General features: G+C 43.3%; 1 protein-coding gene across 1 annotated transcript in view; it reads left to right on the top strand.

Annotated features, from left to right (window-relative positions):
• LOC147666697 (regulating synaptic membrane exocytosis protein 3-like) overlaps positions 1–25,303 on the top strand; it is a 139,574-nt gene that overhangs the window by 83,957 nt on the left and 30,314 nt on the right. The window contains exons 3-4 of the mRNA XM_086948958.1: positions 1,152–1,253; positions 2,645–2,784. Coding sequence (XP_086805084.1) covers positions 1,152–1,253; positions 2,645–2,784 — 242 coding nt within the window. The remainder of the gene's footprint in view (positions 1–1,151; positions 1,254–2,644; positions 2,785–25,303) is intronic.

The following is a 25,303-nucleotide window of genomic DNA, read 5'->3' as shown; positions in this document are numbered from 1 at the left end:
GTGCCAATTACCCCTAATTAAGCACCAACATGTTTGTTCAGATATATCTTACTACCGTTTGATTTCTGTTTTCATTTACTTTTAAAGTATCTGTTTCCAATTCTTGCATATTTCATTAACATTATAATTCTATATACAAAAAGCTCACAATGGTCAAATGTGTTCTGCATTTTGAGGTGGCGGTCTACCTTTAGATATACTGCATCATGCAAAGTGATGCCAGTTTTCATTCAGCTCCTTAAACACGCTATAGGCAAAGTCGGATGTATCGACTTAGCACATCATGGCCACGCGCACCGGTAGTTGGTCTGCCCTTTATGGACTGTAACGTGTATCCTCAGTGAGTACACTAACCGTGCGCCATTACGCCACTGCGGCGTCCGCAGATCCTAGCACGTGCTCTTCAGGCCCAACGTCACCGCGTACCAGGCATCTTCACGTGTGAATGAAAGATGCTGTAAAAATATTCATGAATGCAAGTGTGGACCTAAAACTGGGGCCTGCACAGATTATGGCGTGTGGTGTCAGCGGACTTCTAGGGACAAACGCAACCAACATTTCAGGTGCCCCCACATTACTTCTGAGTTGCGGGTACCGGAAGCACTGCAGTTAGTACAGTGACCAGAGTGCCACGTCGACTGGCCTTCTCACGCCACCCCTCACTCCCCTTCTGCACTACACTATATGATTTAACTTGGTGTTTGCTCTTGCGTAGGTGTTTTACGTATTTGTTGTATTTTTTTTTGTACAATGTTGTCTGTGTTATCTTTCTTTAATGGACTTACCAGTGATGAAATTAAGGTAGTCTATGACAGCTTTCCCTTGTATTGTATCTTGTATCTTAACTCAAATCCCATCTTCTTTTAATAGCCATGCTCCCCTGTCCCAGAAAGCATGGAGCCTATTGTGCAACATTTTGCATTATTTTGGATGCTGCTAGCAGTTGAGGGAATTTAAGGTGAATGTACTGGACTAGCGTTACCTGAAATTGAGACACACAATGGCTACCACCATGGGCATCTTCTGGAGATTTTGGGAGTAGAATTGTGTTATTTTGTTGGAATGGTCATGCAAATCAAACTTAATATTATTCATCATTTTAAAATGTGTAATTTCATTGATTTATATGGATGGGATCTTTTTGATCGCAGGAGATGTACACATCGGGATGATTGACCGGAATGGACAACTGGAGGTAGAAGTGATTGAGGCTAGAGGCCTAACATCAAAGCCAGGGTCCAAATCTATACCTGGTAAGTACTGTTGTATAACTTGACATCTAAAATGTGAATTTAATAGAGCATGAGCAGAGGGAGTCATATAATGGATATAAAAGGCAGAAGAACATAATTTTGTGGGACACATCCAAGTGGAATTCTAGTGAAGAGCCAAGGGAGAGAGCTTGAGACCTGAGACTGCATTTTGCAGAATAGGAAGAGGGCTGGACAGGACATCCATGGGAAGGAGTTAAGACTTAGTCTGAAGGTCCAAGGAAAGGCACTTGGGTTTCAACAAGAGATTCAGTGGAAGAAACTTTAGGATCAAAAAGGAGATCTATAGGAAAAGGTTTTAAGGATCTATAGTAGATATAGACGATACAGACCTGTGTTGCAGATGAAAGTCAATGTAACAGACACAGCTGGAAAGGAGATCCTTGGAAGATACAGTGGCTGGAGTTGAGGTCCTGATGGGATTCCTGAACATGCAAAGGAGATTTTGAGGATGGTCTTTGGGTTGTACAAGAGTCTTAATTGACAGGAATTTGGTTTGGAGAAGAGAACAATGTACTAGGACACAGGTTGGACAGGAGAGATAGTTAAAGGGAAAAGCCAGTCAAAGAGAACCTCTGGAGATGGAACTTGAAAAGGGAGTCTTCTACATAAGTGATAGTGAGGGTGTTCAGGGGAGATGCCTAGGATTGAGGAAGAATTTGTGGACTCCTAGTAAGAAAGGCACATTCAGAGTTAAAGTGAATAAATGGCGAGGACTACTGATTCAATGGTGGTTTAGGTAATGAGATTCCTGGGGCTAGAGATCAGTTTTGTGGCTGCCGCTTGATATGGGTTAAGAGTGTTTACACTGGTGGTATCAGAGGAACTCATGTGAGACTATCTATGGGGATTATCCCATAGGACAGAGTTGAGACTAAAGGCCTAGTGAAAGGATAGTTGTATTGGGCAAGAAACCATTAAACAGGATGTGCAGATTCTGAGGAGGAGCCTTAGTGATAAAAGCATGCACAGGGATGATGGCAGAGTTTGGAGGGATTCAGGTTACAACGTAGAACTGGAAATACTTAGAGTGAAGGAGAGAAAGAGTTTAGGTTGGATTGAAGGGGACTCAAAAGAAGGGAAGAGGGTCCTTGAGAGGAAAAGGGGGTGCAATTGCACATTTTTCCTCTTCCAGCTTAAGTTATGTGATGAAGGATACACAAGGGAAGAAGGTATTGTATATCTTAAATGGAAACCCAGTATAAGTGGGGAAAGAGATCCACTGGTTTATATTAGGAGACAAATGGAGTTTCCTGAGAGTGGGACAAGTGATCAGATGGTGACATAGTAGTTAATGCTACAGAGCAAAGTCATAGTATCAATTCGCATTAATATATACAAAGTATTTAATACCTTGTGTTTCACTTGTTTAGCTCCCTACATTAAAGTTTACCTGCTCGAGAACGGTGCCTGCTTAGCCAAAAAGAAGACCAAAACCGCCAAGAAGACCTGGGATCCACTATACCAGCAGCCACTGCTTTTCGAGGAAGGACCACAGGGCAAGGTGTTACAAGTGAGTAATCTCAAACTCTAGTACCAGGATGTAGATAACTGCTTGAAACTGAAGTAAAAACAAGGACCGTCTCTGAAAATCACCTCCAGGAAGAGAAATGTTAATTCAGTGCTAGATGGCTTTAACTGAAAGGGCAAGTAATATCCTTCCATGCCTTCAGAAAAAAACATTTAATACACCTTTACTTCTGGAGGAATACTTTTTCAAATCCCCTGCAGACTCAAACACCCACAATTTCAACATGCAATCCATACAATGCACCCCTGCATTTGCAAAATTCAAAATAATTCTAAGTAGACCCTAGTTTACCAATACCTTAGACCTTCACATCCACAGGACAACAATTTTTTGCTCCACCTCTTCCAAGACAAATATAAAACGTACTGCCACATTCTCACAACAACAAATCAAACTAGCTACACGTAACCAGAATGTGAATACAGTGCACCCCCAGGATAATCACACAATGATTTTTAATTCAGCATGAACCATCAGTCAGTGTAAATGCACATTTCCATGGCAATCAATTTACCTCCACATACCAATGCACCTCTGCATCTAATGATTGATCACAGGGTGCCACCACATCCAAGACAATGTACTTCCATATACTTAAGACACACATAAATAGTGCCGGCACATTCAGAGCACACCCATGCAATGCACCTCCATTGCTTAAGAATATTGATATTCATAGTTTTATAACAGAGGTCTCAAATGTACTGTGCTGATTGTAGTCCACTTACAGGACTGTGAACCTCTATTCCACATTTGAAATTCCACAAGGAAGCCCTACATTTCCAGAATCCACATATAACCACGTTGCCATTCACTTGAACCCTGTACAATGTACTCAAACATTAGCAAGCCAATTTGCTCCCATAGTCACATCCCCATGACACTCCCCCAATTAACTTCCTAATTTCTAGTAATTCAATGTGCTTCCACATCATGTGGTTAGGTTACCCATCAGAGAACCCACAAATCCATGTCATGAATGCAGTGTGCCTTCAAATTTACATAGCGGATATCAAACATTCTTTCAGAAGTCCCTACCCCAGACAGACACACTAAAGCAACAGCAACTTCATGTAAATTAACTCCACAGAATCTGAACATCGGCATGCAATGCACCTCGACACCCCGAGGACACCTCATACAATAAAGTTATGCATTTCAAGGACATCAATTCTAATTCCCAGGATATCCAAAATATTCCACAAATTAGAAAAATGGCATTTATTCAACCCACCTCCACATCACCTCATTTACTTCTACATCCCAATGTCAAATCAAGTTGGCTCCACATCTACAAGGCAGCTGTGCAGTCTCCTTGAACATTCCTAATACACCAATGCAGCACACACGATACCGCAACAATGGTTCAATTAACCTGCAATTACCCCGAGTCTCCCATGCAATGTACTGCTTCATTCCTAGGTCACCCATACAATGTTTGTCCATACCCCAGAATACTAGCGGAGCATGCAATGATTGGATCCATGACAACCTTTTCAAATAAATAATAAATGTGTTTAGATTTAGGTAAATTATATTTATCTGATGCGGATATCCTGAAAATCTGGACTTAAATTTCACACATGGATTACAGCTTCAACAGCTGTGCCTAGATTACTTAAGCTCCTTAGGATGCACAACAACAAGACCATGTACATAGGCATAGAGTGATTCAGGAACCCAGAAACACAATGGAAGAAGGTGCAGAATACAATTCATTATTGATGATGGGACGTTGTACTGCAAACCCAATGACGTGCTTGGCTTCCTGAATTGAACTATATCTTATTGAACCAGGCTGTAGAATCACACTCAGTAGAAGTAAAAATTACAATCTCACCATCTCGACCAATTGGATTCTAGTGTAGTGCCAGCTTCCCAAGCCAGCAACAGTTCTTAGCATTGTCCATGTGCGGCAACAGGAACAAGAGAAGAAACACATTACTAGAGGTTTTCTTAAACCTCAAATTGGCATTAGTCTTCTATGTCAAAATGAAAATCATTACATTCTTTTTAAAAACATTTTAAACATCTCTCACTTGTCAATTCTCGCGTTATACATACTTCAAAGAATGTTTCGGCAGTAAGGTCTACTATTCATCAGGTGAGACTGAAAACACAGAAGTGCTAAAAATATCCTGAATTAATATTATTACAATGGTTAAGAAAAACATCTTCAATTGAATATTCAGAACACGTCTTTCGAATTTACTCACCCAGCATGTGCCAATAATTCATCAGTATTTTTCAAACTATTATCTTCATTGACCCAAGACCAAGAGTTTCCTTTTAGACCAAAAACTTAATTGAACTTACATGTGGTAAAACACATTATTTATTGGACTATTCAGCTCCTGTACATTCATTATGTCAAACTTCCCATCATGTGCCAAAGTGGATCTGAACTTTTGTTTCAGCAATACCCCTTCTGTGTCAAGTATGCAAAGATATCAGGAATTGCATCAGTGCAGCGAACGAAGCACCTAGGGAGCTGGTAACATCAGTTCAATTTGTTTACTCCAGGTCCCCTTAGAGTCCTCTTAAAGGGAAACAGCAAATACCATGACCACCGAACAGCGCATTGCCTTTGCAACGTGGGCAGAACGAGAAATGCATCAGAACCACACATTCCATTTACAATGCAAGCTGTTACAACAACATGCTTTAGGTAAAGCAGCGTTGTACTTTAAAGTCCAACACTTTCCCTGGTGTTGTGGGGAATGGAGTTGAAATAGTAAATTATACTATTCCAAAGTCCAGCACCCCTAAGGCAAGTCTTTCTAATGACTGGTGTTGTAAATCAAATGCGTGGTTAAGACACATTCGTTGTTACGCCTGCATTGTTAAGGAACGTGTGGGAAAGGAAAGCGTGGTTGTCTCATACAATCCCCTTAGAGGCTAAGAAGCAGAGGACTGAGATAAAACCTATAATCAGAAGCACATACTTAACAACCTTGCCAACTTTAAAGGGGGAGCTGGGAGGATAGCAAGGAATCTCTGAATAATCCATTTGAAAGAATATCACCACAAGGTGTAGCTGTTTTTTCTAACGAATGCTTTTCCTGTAGATTCCTAACGTGAACTACTCCAAAGACATTCTTCCTCGAAGTGGGTTGGCATACTAATGCTGGGCCACAAGAGACTGAAGCACTTCCCTACCCAAAAGAGCATTTTACCTTTCATACATGTACATACAATAACGTTTGCCGAAAGTATGCTTAGAGGACCACGTTGCTGATTCACAGATCCTCCAAACTGGACACCCCTTAGCAAGACCAATGTTTGTGCCATACATCTCGCCAGACTAGAGTGGCCATGAAAGCCTTCTGGTGGAGATGTGTTTTCTAGCTTATAACAAAGTTTGACAGCCAGACATATCAGTCTTAAGACTGCTTTTTTTACAGACTCTCCTGCCCACCTCCCTTCCCACAAAGTTCATTTAGATGTAGCCATCAACCCCAAAGGACTGTAATTTGTAAAGGCAGGGGTCGACAGCCCGATTGAGATACTATGCAGTCACTCATCTTCAGGAGAGTGAAATATGAGGATAGGATGGCAATAATATTACCTGACTGGTATAGAGTTCTGAATTCACCTTTGAAAGAAAGGAAGGTGTGATTCTAAGTGCCCCTTTTCCTTGAGATTGTGGAAAAGAGGAGAGGCTGAGGGTATCTGCCTCTCACTGACACTCCTGGCAAATGTAATTCAAATCAAACAAAAGAAGGAGTCTACCCTGAAAACATAAGATGTCCACGTGGTATAGAGGACACGCAAAAGGAAAACGTAGAAAAGTTTTCCTTTTCTAAGAAGACCCCTCACTCACCAACCTAGTTGGTGACATGCTTCATCATTGGGGTCCCAGCTGAATGCTATCCGGGTGTGCTTCAACACCTGATTACAGTGGAGCAGGATAGTCGCAACAGTGGTGCAGGTGAGTGAAAAAGAGTGAATTTAAAAATAATCTTAATTTAACTCCCTAAAATGTTTTAATATGGAGCAACAAGACTATATTAAAAGCAATGTGAGATACCTAACTAGGCTAGATTGACCTATGGTATCTTTGTGGTGATAAAAGGTGATCATGGTCTACATGTTTCAACCTATTGGTGATATTACCAGGTTTTCTTCAGGACCTAACTCTGTGACTCGAGTGGTATACATGCGCTAAGATGTACCCAGCCCTGGGTCAATCAAATACAACACCGTTTACTCACAGTATGGCGACCTCTCATCAGTCTGTGAATGGGAATAATCTGAAAGAGAAATAAACAATCACACATAGTTCAAATCAATTACGTGTGCCTTGACCTTAGGTCGTTCAATGTGATCCTCTCATGCATGGCTCATTGTTGAGTAATTCAAATAAACGTAGTACACACTGTGTTTCAAGCATTCCATGCACCGCATACCATGCGTTTGTGAAATAAAGGTAAATGGTGTCTGCCATCCATTAGTAGCCCGGGATGAAAAATCACCCCATTTAGGTATTTCAACCCACACACATCATTAATAACGGTGGGTGTCTTGTCGCTAAATTCCCAAAATGAGAGTATATTAAGTGCAAGCTTTTTTTTAAAATAAAAGACTGCCTGAAAAAGGAGGGAGATATTAGGCTTACTAGAGACTGGATTCAGTTGTGCCTCATGGTAGCCAGGGTATGGTGCTGGCTCTAGTCACACTCTATGGAGGTAAGCAAGACTTGACATTGCAGTATTCACACAGCACATACCTTGTGAACGGTTCGTTGAGCAGCGGAGCCCACCCGCATGCTAATTGGTCTACTTACTCCATCAAATCATGCCGCCCGCTTGTATGCCTATTAGGAGAACCCTTCACGGTGACCCACATTGCATACATTATAATCTACATAATGTTTTTTACACTGTCTAGAGCATTGCACACGATCACTCTATCAAATAGCACAACTCCGCGCTTGGCCACGCCCCCGACTGACGTTGTCACGCGTAGACGTGATCACGTCACAAGTGATCTACCAGGGGTGGCACCCCGGAACCAGTCCGGGTTAAATGCCGATGATGTGTGCACACGGAGATCCTTGGGTCGCCATGAAGGGTTCTCAGAATAGGATACAAGTGGGTGGCATGGTTTGACGGAGTAAGTAGACCAATTGACATGCGGGTGGGCTCTGCTGCTCAAGGTACCATTCACAATATTTGTGCCGTGTGAATACTGCAATGCCACGTCTTGCTTACCTCCATAGAGTGTGACTAGAGCCAGCGCCATACCCCGGCTACCATGAGGCAAGACTGAATCCAGTGTCTAGTAAGCCTAATATCTCCCTCTTTTTTGTGCGGCAGTCTTTTAGCACAAAACATGCATGCATGTATTTTTAAAAAAAGCTTGCACCTTAATATACGCTCATTTTGGGCATTGAGCGACAAGACACCCACCGTTAACAATGTTGTGTGTGGGTTGAAATGCCTAAATGAGGTGATTTTTCACCCCGGGTTAATGATGGATGGCAGACACCATTTACCTTTATTTCACAAACACATGGTACGCCGTGCATGGAATGATTGAAACACAGTGCGTACCACGTTTATTTGAATGACTCAACTATGAGCCATGCATGAGAGGATCACATTGAACGACCTAAGATCAAGGCACACGTAATTGATTTGAACTAAATGTGATTGCTTTTTTCTCTTTCAGACTATTCCCTTTCACAGACTGATGAGGGGTCGCCATACTGTGAGTAAACGGTGTGGAATTTGATTGACCCAGGGCTGCGTACATCTTAACGCGTGTATACCACTCAGGTCACAGAGTTAGGTCCTGAAAAAAACCTGGTAATATCACCAATAGGTTGAAACATGTAGACCACAATCACCTTTTATCACCACAAAGATACCATAGGTCAATCTAGCCGAGTTAGTTATCTCACATTGCTTTTAACATTGTCTTGTTGCTCCATATTAAAGATTTTTAGGGAGTTAAATAAAGACAATTTTCAAATTCACTCTTTTTCACTCACCTGCATCAGTGTTGCGACTAACCTGCTCCACTGTAATCAGGTGTTGAAGTACACCCAGATAGCATTCGGCTATTCGGGTGGGAACCCAATGATGAAGCATGTCAACAACTAGGTTGGTGAGTGAGGGGTCTCCTTAGAAAAGGAAAACTTTTCTCCTTTTTCTTCCTTTTGCGTGTCCTCCTCTATACCACGTGGACATCTTATGTTTTCAGGGTAGACTCCTTCTTTTGTTTGATACGAATACCTCAAGGGGACTAGGAGTATTCCCTTTTCTATATATAAAACCCTTTCTCTATTTTTTGTTAGTTATAAATGTAATTCAAAGCCAAAACACCATAAAAAATATTTGGACAAGCATGCTGTGGCTCAAATAGAAGAACCTTCAAAGTAGTAAAATGTAAGTTCAAAGACCTACCTAGGGGCTTAAAGGGGGACTGGAGGAAATCTATTCTTTAAACTTTACAAGAATACCGAAGTATCTGAAAGTTTAAACATGGAGCCTACATTAGGTGAATATGTGCAGGCAGGAGCTGGTGACAAATAACCCTTAACAATATTTTAGGTAATCAGTTAGGAATTGGTGGAAGCAAGAGGATATCAGTCAGAAATCAACGGATGCTCCTTTTTTCCATCCTACAGTTCTGCAACCTATATATTAACAGTTAGCAATCGCTTTGTTTTGTCAGCTAGCTCCACAATCTGAATGCTTTAGTGGGTGGTCCATCTGGTGGAGAATTTTAGAGCACCAGAAGGCCTGCCTTCACATCTCCCATGTATCAAAGTAAATTATAAAAACAAATTAATAAAAAAGTCTGCTTTGCAAAGGTAGAAGTCACACTGTGTGCCACAAGTATCGTTTTTTTTTAGAAATATCCAACTTTTGGAATTTATTTCAGGAAATGAAAAACATGAACGCTGACAAGCATGATAATTCTGCCAGAAGTACGGCCCCTGTGCTGGCAGGAGCAATCTGGGCAAAGAGACAGGGTTCTCTAGATATGGTGGCCTGTTTGCCCGTGGGTCGGCTTATAGAGCTTACAATACATCGATTGATTGGCAAGTTGCTCGATGTGTCATCTAAATGTCCCGATTTGTTGTTTCCCTAATAGGAACACCAAAAACGGATATGGGATTTCCCTCAAAATGGATTGATACAGGCACTGCAACACCAAGGCACAACAAACATTGTTCACCTGTTTCAAGGGACACATCTGGGGGAGGGAGCCTGACAACCAGCAAAACCTGCAATACTTTAGTTGGGATCTCATTCGAGGATAAGACTTGTCTTTAATTAACCGCATCGCTGCGGCGGCTTTTCCCGCTGTGTGCGGCAATTTACGAAAAGCCGCTTTACGTGACGAGCTCAGCTCGTCATCCGCACACGACTACCTTGGCTGATGACGAGCTGAGCTCGTCATCAGCAGCGAAGGGGTTAATATCCAGGCATGAAGCCTTAAGGTCAGAAGGTTTGGATGAAATAATCGACACCTGCACTGTGTAAGATAAGTCTTCTCCATCTTCGGAAAATGATCTGGAGAAGCCAACTCAGATGACGAAGTTCTAGGAGCGCCCAATCCAATCCAATGTAGCCAGAATCACATGAGCTTTGTAGGCCCAGAACCTTTGGGTAACTTCCAAAAGAAGGGGGAATGAAGAAAATATGAAAGGAAGGGAAAAGGTACACAGCAGGGAAATTGAGGGGCATATTACCAACAACTAGCGATAATTATCGCTCTGTTGGTTTAGCGGCGACATTTTTATCGCTGAGGTGCGGCGATTTTTATCGCTTAGGAACCTTGCTATTATCAAGGTATATCTCCTAAGCGATAAAAATCGGCCGAAATGCATGAATATCGCTGAAAAGTCAGCGATATTCATGCATTACCGAGCTAATGCTCTTAGCCATGTTATCCACCTACCATTGGATAACATGGCTAAGAACTGCTCAGGGGCAGGTGTTAGCTTTTGGAGATATTTGCGCTTAGTGCGAATATCTCCAAAAGTTGGTAATAGAAGATAGCGATGTTAGCGACTGTTTCCAGTCGCTAACATCTTGGCACGCCCACTTTGCATGTCATTAGTGATAAATATCACTGACATGCAAAGCGAGGCCCAAGATGGTCGCTACCTCCTACTGGCTGTCGCTAACTGGTGTTAGCGACAGCTAGGTAATAGGGAGATAATTTTATCTCCGCTTTCTTGGCTTTTAAAGCCAAAAAAGCGGAGATAAAACCCCTTGATAATATGCCCCTGAGTTTCCTAGAGACCACCTCCTGGGAACTCAAGGGGACAAAACAGCCTACATTCCTTGTTCCTTTTGGGGGAAAAGATATGTGGCATGCCCCCAAAAAGAGAACAAGTGGCCCGACAATCTTGTTGTAGCCACATTTGTGATTGCTGAATGACAGTCTGCCGAGGATGTCTGATGTTTTCTCCTCCCTACTAACTAAACTGATGACAGGCCACTTCCTCCTTTCTATGGTCCAGTCCCACAACTCTAATGCCTCTTTTTTATTGCTATTATGAGCATGCTCCTCTGAAGTACTGCCTATAATTATATGGACTTGAGTATTCTGATGTTATGGAAAAAAGACTGCGCCCTAACTTGATTAATCTTCCTTCCAGTTTCAAGACCTAATGCTGTCAGAGGCCCCAGAGGGGTCAACAAGGCATTGAATCTCAGAGTTTCTATATGAGCCCCCAGGCTGGAGAAATAATTCCGTGCCCATTGTTACCTAATGCTAAGGGGAAATGAAGGGGTGACACAAACACCTTTGCTGGCTCTGTTCACCAGAAAATGAACTTGATCAGTGGTACCTACAGTAATATCATATGTCTTTGCAATGGTCTAATTCTCAGACTTGCATGTGGGACTACAAAAATGCATAAAGTCATAAGCCCTAGTGATCTGGTGAATTTCAAGACCATCTGGTTTATACAGAGCATCTTCCCCTATGTGAATATGGGCGCAGCTGGAATGTGACCAGAATATCCCCTCCAAGCTAGAAAAACGTAAAGGGTCCCAGGCACGATTTTGTATCGTTCATCGAAACGGTGAGCTTACACAGGGGCATGGTTGTAGCCGAGGGACTCCACAGTGAATGAACTGCAAGTGAATCCCTCAGAGGCCACTCACCCAGAAACAGAGAAAACAGGAAAAAGTGGAAGGTGATCTCAGTTACTTCCTGTCTTGCACAGAAATCAGGATATGGGAGTAAACATCTTGAATACCTAAATAAATACCCCATCTCGTTTCGGCAATTACTTCACCGCCTGTGTATTGTCAGGCTCTTCCGTGTGTCTTTCTTGTGTGTCTTGTTCCCTTCTCTCAGGCCCAAATTTGGGCAGAATCCACCCCCCCCCCCTTCTTTCTTGGGGAAGGCAAAATGCAGGAAATATACCTTTCCCGATCTCTAATAGGGAACCAGGGCAATCACTCTTTTATGCAAAAGCATGCTACGGTATCTCTTTCATCGAGATAGTCGTTAACAGGAGGTTGGAAAAGTTGTGTGTGTGGTAGGGGGTGAGGTGAAGGGGGTGAACTCGGTACCTCCCTTAAACGGAAAGAGAATCGGGTTTTAGAATGTGAGGGACCCAGTAGTCCAAAGATATTTATACTTACTTTCGAAATGAGGCTGCCACTGATCCACTGACTGGACATCTGTGTACCCATAAGATCAAGGTTTTAGTAAAGATTTCGTGTTGGAGATGTTGACAAAGAGGAGAACGTTGATAGAGCTTGCTTTCCTCGCCCACTAACTTTGCCTGTTTCCACACTTTTTTATTGGGGTTCCTGAAGGAGGTCAATACCTTACGAATCAGTGCCTCTGGTCTCTAAATTGGCCATCAAAGTGAATATCAAGAAGCTTTATCTGAATGCCCTTGAAACATTTATGGTTTGTATCCATTTCTGTTTTTGATGAACCACCGTCAGCCCAACACACCTGGGTACTGCATCTGTTGTTTCGTGGTCAGAATACATAGCCTGCTTTGATGCTGCCATGTCAGCCTACAGCAGCTCCTGAACAGACTGACTTATAGGACTCTGGTAGGTGTGGGGTAACCAACGTGTAAAGCATTTCCCAAAACACACACACACCAGTGACACACTAGGCACACCACAAAAGGAGACTCCACACAAGGTTATATGAAAATATCCTTTGTATTATGCATAAAACCACATTAGATCACAATCACATATATCATTGTGCCACTAGGCACATGTCATGACATCACATAAAGTCATACACCACTTTTGCCAATCAGGCAATAGCCATAAATGTACTAGTTAGCGCACGCTAGTAAATACTTGTAGAGTACACATATTACAAAGACCATAGCCAGAACATCATTTGTACACCATCCCTGCTCATAGAATGTACACTCTAAAGGAATGCCTTCAAGGCATACATGTCATAACTTATATCAGGGCAGGCAATGCAAAACCTAGGAAATTACCAGATGTCGCTGAAACACATGCAGCAGGTGGTGAGTAAAATTGCCATCACCGAAAGGCCTAGGGTGCAGCTTCTCAGCAATCCTAATATCCGTCATCTGGTAATTCTCATCCACAGCGTGGAGCACAGAAGCCTCCAGGCCTCTAATACAGGGAATGCGGTAATTACTTCCAATTTCCAGTTAAGTAGCGAGGGCCTCCGTCAAGGTCTACCCCGAGATGGCCAAACAACAATGCCCCCCGGTAGGTGATCACCAAGGGTGAGGGCGCTCACACCCACACCTCCGGATTCCAAAAAAGGAGGGGAGGAGGGCCCGTTTGGACTCCCTACATGGGAGGCCTGAACTGGACATCCAGCAAGGAATCCCCTGCAGCTGCCCACCAGCTTGCAGCACATCTAGCGACAATCTCGGGCCACCCGGCCGGGGGTACAGGGAGATGGTCCTTAGCCCTGAGTCAGTGGCAGGACTCTCGTCCTCACCCCACAACTGGCAGAGGGGCGGAAGCGCTACTCTAGCCTCCTGCTCGGTACACAGACCTCACTCCGGGGCCTCCAGGCAGTGCTCACAAACCAGGGTTGTGGCTGCCATCTCTCAAGGTGGCCGCGTTGGTGCTGCTATCTCTGGACTCCCTCACGTTGCTCCGGGCCCTGTGCTTCCTCTCCTACTCTTCGCGGCGGTTGCTCTGGCAACATCGGGGGGGGGGGTCTTGCTCAAAGAACAAACTTGCAGCGAGCACTGGACAATGTGGTAGAAGCCGCTTACAGTTCTCTCAGCTCGGGCACCAGTAATAAAAGAGCTCACTATGCGCTTTGAGCACCAAGACAACGAAGCGCTCCACACGCTTTACGTCAGCATGAACCCACACCTGGCTCTCAGACAACAAACCACAACGCCCCAAGCCCAGGTAGTGGGCCAAGAGCCCAAAGAAACAAAAGTCTGAGTTGAGTCTGCCTGGACCAGGGGGCACAGCAGCAATCCGGGGAGAGCAATGGGGACACACTAGCAGGGTGAAGTTCAAACAAGCCAGCACAAAGGTCCCAGAGAAAAGTGGTAGTTCTTATTTCAGCCCCATAGACAGCAGGCCAGCACTCTAGAGCAATCAAGTCCAAAGGTGGTTCCTCCTGGCAGTCCCCTGGCCAAGTGCAGTGTCTTCTCTTTCTCATGGGGTCATAGCCCTTGTACTTATAGTGCCAATGTCTTTGTTCTGTGAGGGGCACTTCAAACACTATATTGAAGTGCACAACACCCCATTCACATTTTCAGCCCAGGCATCAGACACACCACAGGGGGTGGAGCCAGCATTGTAGAAGGCAGGCACAGCCCTATTCAAGTGCAGGTGCAACTCCTCCCACCGCTCCAAATGCAGACCATGCCTATTCAGGTGCAAGGGAAATGCCTCCAGCTACTTTAAATTCAGCCAAGGTCTATTCAGCCTAGTGCTGGGTCACTTAGGAAAGGCAGGACACACATTAACAGCCCTTGTGACTCTCTAGAGTGAATGCATATCCCCTCTCTCCTGCCAGTTAAAACCAGAGGGTCAATACACATCCAGGTAGGGCACAAAGACACATAAACACAGAGAAATGCCCACTTTTAAAAGAGGCATTTCTAAAATAGTAATAGTAAATCTGCTTTCACTAATAAGCAGGATTTATCAATACTATTCCAAAAGTACTAAACATGGTCACGTTACCCTTCTCAGATCAGAAATTACCACTGAAGCACATATCAGGGAATTCCCAATGCAACCCTATGAAAGGGCAATCTCACAGCAGTGAGAAACCAAATAGGCAGTTTGTCACTACCAGAACATGCCACACAGTTAAGGCACATGTCATACCGTTTACCTACATACACCCTGCTCATAGGGCTAGCTAGGGCCTACCTTGGGGGTGACTTAATGTAGTAAAAGAGAAGTTGCAGATGTGACAACCACTTTACATGCTGCGTCACTGTGGCAGTAAACTATGCGCGCAGGCCCTGCAGCAGCAGAGGCCTGAGACAGGTTTGAAAGGGTACTTTGGTGGGGCGTAAGCAGCGCTGCATGCCCACTAGTAGTATTTAATTTACAGGCCTTGGGTATATGGGAAACCACTGTACAAGGGACTTATAGGTAAATTAAATATGCCAAACAGGTGTAGACCTATCTTATCAAGTTTACAAGAGGGAGCACATGCACTTTAGCACTGATCAGCAGTGGTAAAGTGCCCAGAGTCATAAAAGCACCAACAACAGTTCAGAAAAAATACAGGACGACTGCAAAAAGTTCTGGGATGACCCTGCAAACAGGCAGTTTTTTGCTTTCAAGCACATTAGGAAGCATGAATATCCAGGCTCTCTATGTAGTGTCACATAGGCAGGAGGTAGGGTAGTTCTGAAGGGGCTGCTCTATATTTCTGGGAGTATAAAAGGGCCCCCCTGCAGCTGACTTTTCCCATGCTTAACATGCTCTGTTAGGCTCTGGTTCTAATGAAGATTCCTTCCTGATGTTTGTTGTTTCATTAATGTCTCTGTCATAAGAGAAGACTTCAGTTGTTCAGTATGGAATAGTGCTATCAAGGTCTCTGAATCTTCTTTGTTCAATGCAACAAAGTGTGTCTGCTCAGAAGCGGGAGGACCTTCCGGCACTGAAATTAGGAAACCCTGGTGTTCTACAAATCAGAGAATTCATTGAGCATAGTGACCCCTCATAAGGATATTGTTCTCTTCACTACCATCTTCATATTTTTAGTGCGCTTGGACCGGGATGATAATGGCATCCAAACTGCATACAAAGAAGCCATGACATCTTTGCAATTAATTCTACATTCCATTTTTAAAAAAAATAAAAATGTTGGCTATTGTTACAAACTACTGGACCTGGGATAGGTTTGTGCATGACTCCCACATCCACGGTCTTGTTTATGCATCAATTTGAAACTGTGCATACATTATCGGATAAGTGCTCGTATCATTTAGCTCCTGTTTTTGATATATCAGTGTTATGTTTTTCATTGGGAAAGGTGGTTAACAGCTTCTGGGAAGTAATATTTATGACTTAAATCAGGCACATGAAATAATCAAATTCACTTCATTGTGGAACAGAACTGAACTGAAATTTTGGATGACCATTTAACGGGGTCTGAAAGAAGTCTTTCCAAACCTGTGTTCATAGCATTGATAGAAGCAGTACACTAAAACATTAGTTGTTTTCATTCCCCAACATTGAAAACATTTACTGCACTTACAACTGTTAAGGGTTACAAGAATTACCTCAAGTTCAACCAAGTTTGTAGTGAACAAAGAGAAACGTAAGAATATATTTTAGGAAAAAGGTTACACTAAATTAAAAGTGACGATATATTAATGGACAAATGAATAACATCTTAACATAATTTCACAATTAAGTCACTAATGATAAAAATAACTGCAGTGAAACATTGGTCTATAATACAGAATGATAAGGAACTGAAGATGTATTTCCAGATCCTCAAGCATGTGCATCCAATTGAGGGAAAATATTAAGAAAATAATTTCAAGAACTGAGGTAGGCAAAGTGTTGAAAACAGGAAACATTACAACCAAAGAACGCAGAGGTATTCCTGTATCAAGTGTTCAAATATATTTATTTAGAATCAAATTAAATACCACATATAGCGAAATGTCAAAAACAAGCACTATGCTATTTGTCAAACAAACCTTTGTGTATGCTGCATTAAATGCTTGTGAGTGATTTGTATATTAGACAGACATAGAGGAAAGTAAAGGTTTGCTAAAACTAAAATTTTACTGATATCAGAAGGGGCAGTTGGGATTCTGCAGTTGCTAGACATTTTATCACAAATGGGCATGCTGTACACCAAACACATTTTTAAAATGTTGTTTTGAACCTAAAAGACGGTAATACCTCTGAACTAATTGTAGTAGAAAAGGAAGAAAACTGAATTGAGAAGTTAGACACTAAGGGCAAAGGGTTGAATGAGAAAACTGATTATTGATCAATTTGTATTTTAAAAGTTATTATATAATATAAAATTCACTGGGAACAAAAGGTTACAGGGACGTTATAGTTAGCTTTTTTGCTAGTTTACGTTTTACCCACACAAACCCATAGAAATTCAGCAGTTATAGTTATACTTATGTTAAGAAACTAAAACTTGTGGCCTAAAGTTACTTAACGGAATGAGTTATAGTTTCTTCAGATACGTATAACTATAACTGCTGAAATTCGATGGTTTTGTGTGGGAAAAATGTGAACCCAACTATAATGTCCCTTTAACCTTTGTTCTTTTCAGTGAATTATTTTTTTTTTTACATAAGTAATATAGAATTGGACCCACAGGTACCCTTTTATTGAATTAATACCTCCAAAACTACTGAACAGATTTACACCAAATAACAGAAAAAGCTCTTTCTGCACCAAGAGCTAGCTTCTGCCAAATTTGATGTAAATTCCTTCGGCCTTTAGCCAAGTCTACAAATAGCTAAATTCTGATAGACATTGCATGGGGTAAAATCGTTTTGTGACACCCCCCTTTTTGTCTGACGCCACTTTACGGATCACCCTGAAACGTTCCATGCAGAATTAGGCAAAGTAAGCCACTTTGGAAAATGTAGTGAAAATTCGTCAAGTTGTGCCAAAGTTATTAGCAAAACAAAAAACTTTTCATCTTTGGGAAAAGGTGGTCCTAACTACAACTACCTACTGGCTATCGTCAGTAGGTAGAAAGAAAAGTGTTTTGATTGCCTATATCTTTGGAGCCAGTTGATAAATCTTTCCCAAAAAAGTGCCCCGGTGATTCTTGTTGGCATAGAAAGTTTTGGGGCGATCTGTCAAACGAGGCATGATAAAAAAGGGAGGGAGGTAAAAAAAAGTGTGTTTCCCATGGTACTTCCCATTGAGATTTTAGTTGCAATTACAGCCTGAACCTCTGGACCGATATGCTTCAGAGCGTGCTGGCTTCTCCCCATTTTTAAGGTAATTATCAAGTGCCACTCTTAGATCTTTGTGCTAGCGAACTGGATGGCAGTGGTATAATGGACTCCTTCTTCTTGGATAGAATGATGCAGGATGCTGGTACACATTTACCAGTTTCCATTAAGGTTTCCACATTTCCAAAGAAAACTAGATATAAGGTTATAGCAGATTTAAGTGCTAGGCCTTTGAGTTTCTACCCTTTTAATAGAATTTCTTCTGGCTGGGTGTTCCTTACGCTACAGGAGATCGGCTATTTAGGATTGACAATTCCATTGCCATAGTTACACTTTGGGAACAAGCTACGTTTAGAGAGGTGGGACACTTTTTTCTCCAGGGTAGATGGATGACTTGGCTCGAAATCTTTGCTCGTGTAGTGAACTAGGCTCATGGCTCTTTCTTGGCTATCATCAGATTGTCAAAGCACATAATTTTGATCTTAGACATGATAGCCATACTATATTTCAATCCCTGTTCAGGTCAAGGATGGCCGGAATAGGGAATTGGTACCGGTTAATACATCATGCAGAGCTACATCCAAATGATATTAAGAACATGCTTGCTAAAATACGGTTAACGACTCATTGTGATTTCTCAGGGAGAGATTGGCATACTATATCACTTTTAGGCCACAAGTCGCTGAGAGCGGAAAATTTGAAAAGGATCTCCTTTATCTCTCACTGGATGGCCTACTACGCCCCGGCGGTATTGAATAAATTGTTACCGGCTCTCAATAATTACTATTTCCGTTGTAATAATCAGTATGAGGGGTGCTGGCTACAGATCTTTTATTCCTGTCCTGGCTTAAGAAACTTTTGATCTAATCCTGTGCTGAAATGTGATTGGCTGCCAACACTTCAGCCATGACATGTTGGCAGCCATCTTGGGACTCAGATTCAGGCGGGTCCCACAAAAACACGTTAACAAAAAAAGAGACGGGGCAGGGTAGGAATACCTTGACCCCCTCGGCCACTTTTCTCACCTGGGGAAAAAAGCTTTTTTATTTTTTATCGACTGGAGTCGAGCTGGATGAACGAGCTCCCACTGGGAAACAAATAAAAAAAGAAACGCAGACTACAGCGCTTCTCTAATATTTAGCCCCCGGTGGGCCAAGTCCCAAGCGCATGAGGGATTATAAAAATGAGGGGTGTGCACGGGGTCCTAACATGGGGATCTTTTGAGCCCCGGGGACCGCCACCTACCTGGGGATTATCTTTTAACCTGGGGCACTGCTTGGCTTCCCTTGGTCCTGGGGACCACCACCTCCCTGGAGCCATATACATAAAATAAATTTGGGGTGGGGGGGTCACGTGGACCCCCTCAGCAACGGGGACTTCCACCTCCCAGGAGCATAAACACATATTGAAGAGGGGGGGTCTGTGCTGATCTCTGGGGACCACCACCTTCCGGGGCTTTCGATTGTTTCTTAGGAGGGAGATGGCGCGACCCCTCTCCAGGGCTGTTCCATGCCCTGGGGACCGCCACCTCCCCTGGGGCAGGCTCTCCTAAGTTAAAGGAGTGGTCACGCAGCCCCCTTCTGGAACCAATAATGGCAAAGGAGACTGCCACCCCCCAGGACCGGCTACTGCTATGTCCCAGAGTGCTTACCCCTGGCACATAGCAATTTGCTGTGGCTTGGTGGGAGCTTTGACAGCTCCCACCAAGTCACAGCAAACACTCTCCTTCCAGCAAGCAAGAGTTGATAAATACTCTTACTTGCTGGAAGTGGAGCTTTCATCTGTTTCCATCACAGCCAATGCTGGCTCCCACAGGAGGCAGGGAGCCAGCAGCAACCGCAGGACTTTGAGGCTCCCCCTCCCATGGTCCCGGGGGAAAAAATCAGAAAGAGGCTAGATAAAGGTGAGAAATGAGCACAAAGAGGCAAGATAAAAGTGAGCAATTAGCAGATAGAGGCAGAATAAAGGTGGGAAACGAGCAGAAAGATGCGAAATAAAGGTCACAATGAGCAGAAAGAGGCACTATGAAGGTGAGGAATGAGCATAAAGAGGCAGAATAAAGGTCGTAAATAAGCAGAGAGAGACAGAATAAAGGTCAGCAACTAGCAGAAAGAGGCAACATAAAGTGTGTAAGTATCTATATGAGTAAGTGAGTGAGTGCGTGAGTATCTGTTTATGTGAGTGAGTGGGTGGGTGTGTGAGTGACTGTATGAGCGAGAGGCTGGGTGGGTGTGTGAGAGGCTCTATGCATGAGTAAGTGGGTGGGTGCATGAGTATTTGTAGGGGTTTATGAGTGATTGAATGGATGTGTGAATGGGTGTATGAAATGTTGCATTGGGATATGAGTGGGTATGTGAGTGGTTTTGTGGATGATGTCATTTGACATGTGATCAGTGATGTCACTAACCATTTCCTGACTGATCTAATATGTAAAGTCATAAGCAGTGCATTGAGGGGCGTAAGTTATAGTTAGCTCAGGTAACTATAACTGCAGAATTTCTATGATTTTGTATGAGGTAAATCTGAGCCTAACATTAACATCCCTATAACCTTTTTTTTCCAGTGAATATATATATATATATATATATTTTTGAGCAAATGCGCACCTGCGCTTTTCAACAGGCACTCGCAGCGCTTCTGGCCATCCAGCCTGCATGCCTCTCTTGTCCTGGAGCTCACGTTATCTCCTAATTGATTCTCATGCGCCCGACGCGTTTCGAGGCTGGCCGCCTCTTCTTCATGGGGCTTGTTCAAACAAACAGGCAAGGCTCTCAGCTTGTGTTACATCAGCTTTATTTCACTGGTGCAGAACGCCCTAAGTGGGCGTGGCTATGATCGTTTTTTCCCCATCAGGAAAGATGGTTGTTGTAGTCCATAGTGAGAGTTGCAGTGATTCCCTTTAGTAGGTTGCCTGATTTCTTTGAAGCAAACATAGCAAAGTCTGAGGTCTTTCCTGATGGGGAAAAAACGATCATAGCCACGCCCACTTAGGGCGTTCTGCACCAGTGAAATAAAGCTGATGTAACACAAGCTGAGAGCCTTGCCTGTTTGTTTGAACAGGCCCCATGAAGAAGAGGCGGCCAGCCTCGAAACGCGTCGGGCGCATGAGAATCAATTAGGAGATAACGTGAGCTCCAGGACAAGAGAGGCATGCAGGCTGGATGGCCAGAAGCGCTGCGAGTGCCTGTTGAAAAGCGCAGGTGCGCATTTGCTCAAAAACATTTTTCACGGCTGCCCCTGGCCGTGCAGCAGAGCACCTTCACCGGCTGCAGTTCATCACTGTCATTCAGCGCGGAGAAGCCGTTCCTTACACGAAGTAAGATTCCTGGCGCAACGCTTCTAAAGTGTAAAACTGCCCTGGTTCTCGCCAGCTCTCCCCCTACTCAAGGGTACACAGACTTTGCTATGTTTGCTTCAAAGAAATCAGGCAACCTACTAAAGGGAATCACTGCAACTCTCACTATGGACTACAACAACCATCTTTCCTGATGGGGAAAAAACGATCATAGCCACGCCCACTTAGGGCGTTCTGCACCAGTGAAATAAAGCTGATGTAACACAAGCTGAGAGCCTTGCCTGTTTGTTTGAACAAGCCCCATGAAGAAGAGGCGGCCAGCCTCGAAACGCGTCGGGCGCATGAGAATCAATTAGGAGATAACGTGAGCTCCAGGACAAGAGAGGCATGCAGGCTGGATGGCCAGAAGCGCTGCGAGTGCCTGTTGAAAAGCGCAGGTGCGCATTTGCTCAAAAACATTTTTCACGGCTGCCCCTGGCCGTGCAGCAGAGCACCTTCACCGGCTGCAGTTCATCACTGTCATTCAGCGCGGAGAAGCCGTTCCTTACACGAAGTAAGATTCCTGGCGCAACGCTTCTAAAGTGTAAAACTGCCCTGGTTCTCGCCAGCTCTCCCCCTACTCAAGGGTACACAGACTTTGCTATGTTTGCTTCAAAGAAATCAGGCAACCTACTAAAGGGAATCACTGCAACTCTCACTATGGACTACAACAACCATCTTTCCTGATGGGGAAAAAACGATCATAGCCACGCCCACTTAGGGCGTTCTGCACCAGTGAAATAAAGCTGATGTAACACAAGCTGAGAGCCTTGCCTGTTTGTTTGAACAAGCCCCATGAAGAAGAGGCGGCCAGCCTCGAAACGCGTCGGGCGCATGAGAATCAATTAGGAGATAACGTGAGCTCCAGGACAAGAGAGGCATGCAGGCTGGATGGCCAGAAGCGCTGCGAGTGCCTGTTGAAAAGCGCAGGTGCGCATTTGCTCAAAAACATTTTTCACGGCTGCCCCTGGCCGTGCAGCAGAGCACCTTCACCGGCTGCAGTTCATCACTGTCATTCAGCGCGGAGAAGCCGTTCCTTACACGAAGTAAGATTCCTGGCGCAACGCTTCTAAAGTGTAAAACTGCCCTGGTTCTCGCCAGCTCTCCCCCTACTCAAGGGTACACAGACTTTGCTATGTTTGCTTCAAAGAAATCAGGCAACCTACTAAAGGGAATCACTGCAACTCTCACTATGGACTACAACAACCATCTTTCCTGATGGGGAAAAAACGATCATAGCCACGCCCACTTAGGGCGTTCTGCACCAGTGAAATAAAGCTGATGTAACACAAGCTGAGAGCCTTGCCTGTTTGTTTGAACAAGCCCCATGAAGAAGAGGCGGCCAGCCTCGAAACGCGTCGGGCGCATGAGAATCAATTAGGAGATAACGTGAGCTCCAGGACAAGAGAGGCATGCAGGCTGGATGGCCAGAAGCGCTGCGAGTGCCTGTTGAAAAGCGCAGGTGCGCATTTGCTCAAAAATATATATATATATATGCACAAAGTGAGGCTCTCTCCAGTAATTATCGCAGCCGCCGCCGCAGCAATGTCGAAAAGAAGCCACGCCACTCCAACGTTCGTCATAGGACAAAAACAATTTATTTGCGCTCAAGCCACCAGATCCTACGCGTTTCGGGCATCCGCCCTTGTTCACAGATCGTTAGTCAGTACAATCTCAATAGCTTAAATGCAAAGAGTTTTCCCGGGCATTTTTTTCACAACCACGTGGTAGTAAACATTAAAGACACACTACATATCTTAGGCTTAAGCAGTCTTTTTTCTCCAAATCAGTGCCATGAAGAGTCTTTACTTGAGTGTTATAACAGCATAAATGCATGATCATGTTAAAATCATGATGATAATACAATTTATTTTATAGATAAAAAAATAAATACGTTTTATAAAAATATGTTATTCATTTTTATAAAAAACACGCAACAGAGACAATGTACAAATATTGCAACCAGCAAGTTTGTGCAAAAGATGCAAAAATAGTGCAAAGAGTAATGCATTAAAGTGCCATCGTCAGAAAGTGCAATGTTGTTTAAATAGTCAATGACTAGAATGTGTAAACAAAACACTCTGCGCACAAAGAATTATTTATGCATGTTCTTTAGCTAAGACCTAGTGTATATGCATGGTTGAGCACTGTCTCTAATATGTTAGATAAGAAACGTATCTGATATCAGCATGAATGCTTTATATATCCATCAAGATTTTATATTCTGTTCATATATGGTCACTGAAATAAATCGTATAATACGAAAGAGCATTGCCACTACTTATCATCATGCCCCCTTTGTCTGTGTCAATATAAAAGTGCTATAGAGAACCCAAAATTATGTGTGCCCCCGGAGGGAAAAATATGGAAGAAATCCAAAGTGGTGTTCTTCCAATATGAATGGTGAGTGAGAGAAAAACTCTTACTCAATTCCAAACATATGTGCCAAAAATAAAGAGATGAAATTAAACATATATTTCATAAAGAGACTTCAAGAGAGAAAAGGGGGGCGGATAATGGCAGGAAAGCTTTAAACTATATACATCATGGTCAACAAATGGTTTTTACAGGAATACATGGAGGTCTTCAGTTGTGTTGAGACCGTTAGGGAAACGACTGTCCAGTTCAAAGATAAACTGGGATTCCAATCTCCTAAGCATAAGATCCCTGTCCCCTCCTCTGATAGGTTTGGGTATGGAGGCTATAACAAAATATGTCAGGCATTCAAGGTTGTTGTGGTGAAAAGCTTTAAAATGTCGAGCCACGGGGTATGAGCTGTCGTTGTTAACGATAGCTCGCAGGTGTTGCAAGATTCTGACATGCACCTGTTGGCGTGTGCTGCCAACATATCTTAAGCCACAGGTGCATGTCAGAACATAGACTGCAAACTCAGTTTTGCAGTTGTGTTTGCCCTTAATTTCCACTGGATCAGGTCTGAAGGGTGTGGAGTACTTAGTAGTGTTCACCCCAAACTTGCAGGCTCTGCAGCTAGAACAACGGATGAAGCCAGGCTTAACCATCCAATTATCTTTTTTGATAACTTCAGGAAAATCTCTGCTCAGCTGGGTTCTCAAACTTAAGCCTTTCCTGTATGTAATGTTGGGTCCTGCCGCTATTCTAGGTGCCAGCACCAAATCAGTTTTTAAAGCCGGCCACCTTTGGTTAATAATCGACCAAATTTTGCGTTCCTGTCTATTAAATGTCAATATCAGTCTAGGTGCACTGATGTCTGAATCTGATGTTTGCTCTATGGTGGATTCTGAATTAAATAAAAGAGAGTCCCTGGATCTGTTTTTAGCATTCTCAATAGATTGCTTCAAGATGGATTCCTTATATCCCCTCCCTCGAAATCTATTGAGGGCTTCTGCAGCACAAAGTTCATAATCTTCATCAGTGCTGCAGATTCGTTTGAGCCTCAATAGCTCACCAAAGGGGATGTTGTCAATGGTGTGACGGGGGTGGGAGCTGCTGGCATGGAGTGTACTATTGCCGGCAGTACTCTTACGATGTAATTTAGTGCATAATTTGTCATTTTTTACAAATATCTTAACATCAAGAAAGTCTGCCTCTACTTGATTGATGTGTGATGTAAAATGTAGATTTTCATCATTGACATTAAGTGATTTTATAAAGTTTTCTGCACTTGTCTGATCCCCCCTCCACACCAAAAAGACATCATCAATGAATCTCATCCAGTGCAATACATTGTTCGCCATAATATCACTGTAAGTGATGTTGAGTACCCGCTCCTCCCACCAGCCCACGTGTAAACACGCGTAGCTGGGGGAGAAGCAGGCACCCAT

This window comes from Lissotriton vulgaris, unplaced genomic scaffold (genome assembly GCF_964263255.1).
Source record: "Lissotriton vulgaris unplaced genomic scaffold, aLisVul1.2 SCAFFOLD_3140, whole genome shotgun sequence".
Classification (NCBI taxonomy): domain Eukaryota; kingdom Metazoa; phylum Chordata; class Amphibia; order Caudata; family Salamandridae; genus Lissotriton; species Lissotriton vulgaris.
Note: the sequence above shows the minus strand (reverse complement) of the source record. Positions and strands in the feature narration are given on the sequence as shown.